General features: G+C 35.4%; 1 protein-coding gene across 1 annotated transcript; it reads right to left on the bottom strand.

Moving 5' to 3' along the window:
- Positions 1 to 2,717: 2,717 nt before the first annotated feature.
- LOC113690743 (indole-3-acetic acid-amido synthetase GH3.10) lies at positions 2,718 to 6,734 on the bottom strand. The gene is made up of 4 exons (XM_027208768.2): positions 6,117 to 6,734; positions 5,598 to 5,699; positions 4,527 to 5,350; positions 2,718 to 3,654 (listed from the first exon to the last, which is right to left on the bottom strand). The coding sequence occupies exons 1-4, from the start codon at positions 6,416 to 6,418 to the stop codon at positions 3,110 to 3,112; spliced, it is 1,773 nt and encodes a 590-aa protein (XP_027064569.1). The 5' UTR covers positions 6,419 to 6,734; the 3' UTR covers positions 2,718 to 3,109.
- Positions 6,735 to 6,936: the final 202 nt, after the last annotated feature.

The following is a 6,936-nucleotide window of genomic DNA, read 5'->3' on the forward strand; positions in this document are numbered from 1 at the left end:
GTGTGCCATTTTATAATCTGCCAACGCACTTATTTATAAAGAATATTATTTGACCAAAAATCAAATAATAACAGGAAACTAATGTTAATTCCTATACTTATACAGAATAGGAAATAGGTTCTAAATCCTAAACAAAATAGGAAATTTCTTGGCTACTACTTCAAATAACTAAAACTAATAAGTAAACTAAAAGAAATTAAAAGAAATCTGACTAAAAAAAATTAAACCAATTTCCTAACGGTTTGTTTTTATCAATGTTTAGATTTTATTACTCAAATTTCTCAGCACGTACAGATAAGACTTCCGACCAAAAGGTCATATATTAAGATGCCACAGCTACATATAAAGGCTATTTCCGCACGTAGCAGCGTTCTCACTATCTTTGCTTCTAGCATAAGCACAGTTTGAGCTATAGCTACCTGGAGAAATTTTCTTTATTCTGTTTTTCTTCAAATTCTTCATCTCTGACAAAGAAATTAAGTCCTAGACAATATATGTTTTTCAATTCTATTAACTTTTGGAATTAGGTAGATTTAGTAAACCACAAAGCATGAAATGCTCGTATTTTTTTAATGTATAGAACTACAATAAATGCAGTAAATTTTTTTTTTCTTTCTATCTTAAATCAAGCAGTAGCTTTTCTTTCTTGCAACTGTTGTTATAACCATTTGGTGTTCCTGCATCTTTGAATCTTTGTCAATTTTTAGTAACTACAAATTCCTTTGGTTCGAATCCTGCACCCTTTAATGCATATCTCAAGCCAATTTTGTAAATTATTCATGCATGCATACAAGTCCAAACTTGTGGCTTTTGTGAATATGACGGTTTCTTTTGTCAAATCTGGCTATTCTTGTAGCTCTCCGACTCTGTATTTCAAATGCTGACAAAAAATAATTTTCAAAATCATCACAAATTAGACCAAAAGTACAAGCGGATAATGATTTTGTCACCGATGAAAAGATATCACCACCAATCCAAGTGCTAGCTGAATGTGCTTTCGGATTTGGACCCTCACAAGTTTCAGTTCAAATCAATCATATAAATCTAACAAGCGGGTGCAAATTTTTACATAAATTTTGGTATACTCATGATTTTTGCATAAATTTAGTCATATAAGTCTTACACTAAAATTGTACTACTTCTACATCAAATGTTCTATTTAACTTGAATAACAGCTCAACTTATGGCTGTGCTTTCAAGATCTTGTCCTTATTTGCAGTGAAGGAGGCTCTTGATTCTGTTGGCTTTCTCCTTTATTTGCGACAGCTTAAGTCTTAATTTCTTAATATGAACTGACTGGAATCTACTGTTAAACTTTTACTGGAAAAAGTTGATCATCATTATGTTAGGGTCGGAAAGTTGATTATCCATGTCTCAACAATTGTCTTTTGTGCAAATAGTGCTTATAATGTCTAAGGTGTTACACATGCATGGCACTTTTTTTTTTTTTTTTTTTGGGACTAATCAACTTTCTTCGTGGTTGATTTAAATCACAAGTACGAATATTAATAATTACAAAGAGTAAAGTCATGATACAACTGTTAGACTTTTACTTTATGGGTTCGTACTTTTTCTTCATCTCTCTTGTTCCCTACATGAAACCTTTTGACAATGAAAGATAACCAGGAATGCCCTACCCACGTAAAGATTTTTTTTTTACTTTTTTTTTTTAAACATTTCATCATTCATTGCATCTGCATTAATGGCAAAATTGACATCAACCATACACAAAGACAAACAGATCTGAAGAACAAAATTAGACAATATAGATCTTAAAAGGTCAAGTGAATATTACACTGTGAAACTCAAAATATACTTACAAGATAAAACATTTATTGTCTCATGATCATTTGTGTATGTTTTCAATCGCGTCGCTTACTTTCTCCCAGATCCATTAATAAACCGATTCAAGTGCAAATGTTAATGTGAGATCCGACGAGGTACAGCTAAAAAATCTCAATTTGGTAATTAAATATGAGAAAACTTAAATCAATAAAAGAAATATAAAACTAACAAAACTCGCACGAGAAATCCTTAAGAGAGGAGAAAACTCCCACTAAAAATTCCTAGAAGAAAAGAAACTCTTACTAGGAAACTCTAGAAGAGACTTTATTTCAAATACACTAAAATAACCCAAAAAAAAAGAAAAAGATAGACATGGAAGGGAGGGAGACCAAGGGACCGAGTTTAGCTTTGCGTAAAGATAGTTTTGGGTTTAGTTTTTAATCAAATGTAGTTTTCATTGCAATGGTTGGATTGATGACCTAGGATATGGCGGTCATGCACAGATTCAAGAACTCTTTCATATTTGAACAAGGTTGATCTAATGCATACTTTTTCTTGATTATCTTGCCAATAATTCTTTTTGGTTTTCTGGATTTTTTCCCCTTGAGTTCTCTTTCCTTTTTGGAGTACATAAATAAACTTATACTTCAAATCACATAGACAATTTCTCTAGATTTTCTTAGGCAACATTGCAAGGCAATAATCCAAATAATAGTTGATTAGAGCTCATACGCTTGTAATAAACCTTCTTTCACGGTAGATGATATTATGCTTGTCTATGTGCTATCTTAAACATACACCAATTGTATCTGTAACAGCAATTCTGAAAATTGCTAAGAGGAATCAAATTCAAAGTAGTGATCTGGCGTTAAGAGAATCAGGCAAAACTGAAAAGAGCGGAAAAAAAAAAAGAAAAAAAAAAGCACAGTAAATTTGAAAGTGAGTAATGTCTTGACAAGCTTTCTAATTCCAAGTGAACACGCATTTACCTACTGACCAAAAAGAGCTGGTGGTACAATCATGCTTCCATAGGTTGCTCCATTTTTCCTGGATGATCAGTTTGTCCGTATTAAAATCTTCAACTTTTAAAAATAAAAGTTGAAGATTTTAATACGGACAAACTGATCATCCAGGAAAATCTTCAACTTTTAATATCTGATTTTTTTTTTTTAAATCTTCAACTTTTATTACTATCAGTTTCTCCGATGTCTAGATTTTTTAATCACTAATAACCACATCAGTGAATCTTATCCAGCTAATTCCCTAGATATGAAAACAGTAACGAAAAGCTTGGCTGGAAATAAACAGTTGCAAATCTGTGTAGTCATAATTCTTGTCCGTATGCTGTGCTGCGAAACCTTTTAATTGTGCTGGCATCCAGAATTTTAAGCAGGACTTGGTTGCTAGTGCACCTAGGGATCTTAAATTGGCTCAATGCTGCTCCATTTCTTATGAAATGTTCTAAAATCTTCTTGAAAGTACCCTTCTCCACAATGCAGAGCTCTAGAGGGCCAATGGAATTTGTTCTTCGGGAGACAACATATCCATGGTCGACAAAAGAGGCATCCATTTCGCGACAACATTCTCTTAGGACCCTTTCTTCAACTTCTCCATTGATTTCCCAGTATATTACATAATGGCCTGGTTGCTTTGCTGCATCAGCATGGCTTGTGAAGTCCACTAGCTCAGCTTTTGACTTGCTAAGAGCTTGAGAACCCCTTTCCACCACTAATTGAAGATCTTTTTCGGTATTCTTGTCAATGTTCACTGTTAATATTAACTTTCTCCTGCATATAAAGTTCAGCTTGGGGATCTTTTTGTGGAAACCAGCCACTTCTACCACATCTCCTAACCTATACCGGTATAGCCCTGCAAGATAGATAAGAGGTAGGGGAGAGTGTTAATAAGGAACCATAAGCCCAGGGAGTTTTTCAGTAAAAAAATTTCCCATCTCTTTTGCAAGTCTAATGATTGAGAATATGAAGCCAGAAATATAATTGACCAGGTAAGAGAAAGTGAGAAACCCTAATGCCATATAATTTGAATATAATCATCCCTTTGGAGAGAAGGTGCAAAAGTCATGTAACGTGTGGAAAGCAATAATGGACAGGCAAATTCCTTGGGATAAAGGAAGATCAACTCAACTACACTTGATTTGGGCAAATGACAAAGGACAAGTATCTAGACTTGAGAGAGACAAATGCATTTGCACCATAACTTTAGTTGTAATCATCATAATATTTTCATTTTCATTTCACTCGGTTGTCTAGTGTCGTATCACTTCCAATTTTCTTTAAGACAACTGCTAATAAACATAAAGATTTAGATTCTTCAAAGATCTGGTGTTTTTTGACGTCCTAGACGGTCCATGTTTCTGGTCAACTGGATAATATCAGCGTCTTGGAGAAACAAGTTCACAAATATATACTGGTACTAGCATGGTAATATCAAACACGTCTCCATGCTTCATGGTTTAAATTAAGAGATGGGACAGTTTACTTTTCTACTCATAAATTGAATGGCTATGGAGAAATTTTGTGGATCATGATATTATTACTATATGCGATGATGGAGCTAAAAGATCACAAGAGGATTAATGAGTCACTTTCAGGACCCATAATGAAAATTGAAGGCGGCCCCGAAAGATCTGCGTCAATTCCAAGGAGCCATACTTAGCAATTTTGTTCCCTAAATAGTAGGTAATGCAAATCAAAGATTAACTTTTACCGTCATTTACTGACCTGTGAAAGTGGTTAAAACAATCTCATATTCTTGCCCCAGCTTGACTTGAGAGAGTGGTACTGGATCCTCTTCTATAAAGTCATCTGTGTTTGAATTTGAGTTCTGTTGGCTTTGTCTATGAAGAGGTATGAATTCAAAGTAAGAAAAATTGGGCATAACCGCAAAGGTAACTTTCTCTGGAGGAGAAGAAGGATCCACATTTACTCCAATCCAGCTCTCTGTGGACCCATAATCAGCACTCACAAGAGGCAAGTTCCCAGCATAATGCCTTAACTTTCTCAAATACGGTTGCATTGATCCTGTCATAATGGAATAGACATACTTAGCATTTGGCCACAACTTTGGGATCATGCAAAACCAATCCTTCTCCTCCAATTCCTCACAAGTTGATGCAATCCTTGAGGCCAGACAAGGATTTGGCGAAATGATATCCAAGACGGCATTTCTCACCTTTGTTATGGTGATTCTTGAGCTTAAACTTCCTTCTCTTATGTCATCACATATCTCCCTCCACAACTCTTCAAATGATCTGAAAGCTTGCACTATGCTATAAGCAAATGTTGAGGTAATGAATTCAACTTCATCGCGAAAATGAAGTCCAAGAAGGAGGTGACAGTAGGTGGATTGATTGTAATCTCCACTTGAAATCACTGCTTCAGGGCTACAAGTAAATGATTTTGTCTGCTCCTGTTTGATCTTGAACTCCTCACTAGCATAGTAGTGTGTGGTGGCTGTGCCAACTGTTAATCCACCTTTTGTTTTGAACTGCTTGCTGCTGTAAATCAACTCAAGAATTCTTCCTCCTTCCCTTATTGGATAGATCCTAGGGCCACCGTGTTAAGCCAAAAAAGGGATGAGAAGTAACAAAAGTAATTATGGATTGTATCTACGTATGGTCCTAAGTCTAGGTAAGGGAAAATTCTAAGTTGATTTACTATTATACTCTACTTCATGGTAAAGGAAGAATTCTAGGATTCCATGATTCTATGTTTGTGATAATAGAATAACTAGAGGAATTCCAAACGGAATATTGCTCTATGTTTGTTTGTGAGAGTGAGAGAGAACGATACCTTGATCTATAAGCCGCTGCCAACTTGAAAATCTGAAGAGTAGTCTTTGAACTATGCCTTGTGAATGGTACAAACTTCTGTCGTCCCTCGGTTGTTCCAGAGCTGGTTAGTTTTCATAGTCCATTGATGTAATAGTTGGCCAAAGTGAGAACAAATGAGAAAAACTTTTTGTTGAACAGTATTGAGTGGTTGGTGGTGATTTTCTTTCAATTTATCTGAAAGATACATTTTTTTTTAGTTTCTCGATACCAATAATTGGTATAGATTTGTTGTCTTCTTGCAAGTTCAAGTTGAACTGTTTCTCAATTAATTATTCAGCAACGCCGGATGGGAAAGAAGAGAAAGAAGATAGGTAATATGAAGCCATCAATTTCTAATGTTTCGAAAGTGTACTTTATTGTGTAATCATTTGATTGCATGTCGAAAACAACGAAGAAGGAAAAGAAAGGGATGATCAAGAAATCAAGTAAGAAAGCTCAACCTCAGAGATGATAAAGAAATCAAGTAAGAAAGCTCTACCTCAACGAGAGATTTGTGATTGCTTCTTGAGTGAGTAGAGGAGCGTCGTCTCCATCAGCAATTCTCTGAATATAATGTTCTAAATCCGCATGGGAAGCAAGAGGAACCAAAGAGGTAAAAAGGGATTCCAATGCATTTTCTTCCATTTCTTGAATGTTGATGTCCCGAAACCATTTCTTGAGGTACTCAACTCCATAATTCAGCCGAAGAATTTGGCTGAGTGTTTGAGTCTGAACTGAATCTGCGGTTTCAGCTACTTCATCAAACCAACCGATGATATCATACTCTCCATTTCTCTCCATTTAGGCTGATGATGTTGCAGCTATCATGCAGCAATATTGCTCAATCTTATAAGCAACAAAAATGCAATAGTTGTTAGTGGAAGTTATCTTTTTCTCTGCCAATTCAAGTTAAGCGAGGAAAAAAAAACCACAATAGGTGCCCTGTGCCCACATGAATACTGAAAGATCCTCTTGGTATCTTGTCCTTGATCTTGTCCTCTATCAAAAAGCTCAACAAGTCTAACAAAATCTTCAAACACAATTTGTACGACTGCTTGTAGACCACAGGACTTCTTTTTATCGGATTTACTTGTATGAAAGAGAGAGACAGTGTGTATGATTTGAGTGAGATTCTTTGGCAATGGATGGAGACGAATGAGCGCGGGACCAAAAACCATTATTATTTTTGACAGCTAGACTTTACCTGCATTTCCCTTCCTTTCCTACCTTAAATGCTAACGTTACAGTGGACTAGGTTCTGACCATAAAAAGGTACATAGTATGATATTCTTTTCATGTCCTGGTGCTTTATGGTAAGA

This window comes from Coffea arabica, chromosome 5c (assembly GCF_036785885.1).
Source record: "Coffea arabica cultivar ET-39 chromosome 5c, Coffea Arabica ET-39 HiFi, whole genome shotgun sequence".
NCBI lineage: Eukaryota > Viridiplantae > Streptophyta > Magnoliopsida > Gentianales > Rubiaceae > Coffea > Coffea arabica.

Bases quoted from the DNA above. Each gene is read 5' to 3' on its own strand.
- LOC113690743 (XM_027208768.2), bottom strand. From the start codon at position 6,418: ATGGAGAGAAATGGAGAGTATGATATCATCGGTTGGTTTGATGAAGTA. The intron at 5,351-5,597 runs GTATCGTTCTCT...CGGTGGCCCTAG, and splicing joins GCAGCGGCTTATAGATCAAG to GATCTATCCAATAAGGGAAG. The intron at 3,655-4,526 runs GTCAGTAAATGA...TCTATCTTGCAG, and splicing joins TGTTTTAACCACTTTCACAG to GGCTATACCGGTATAGGTTA.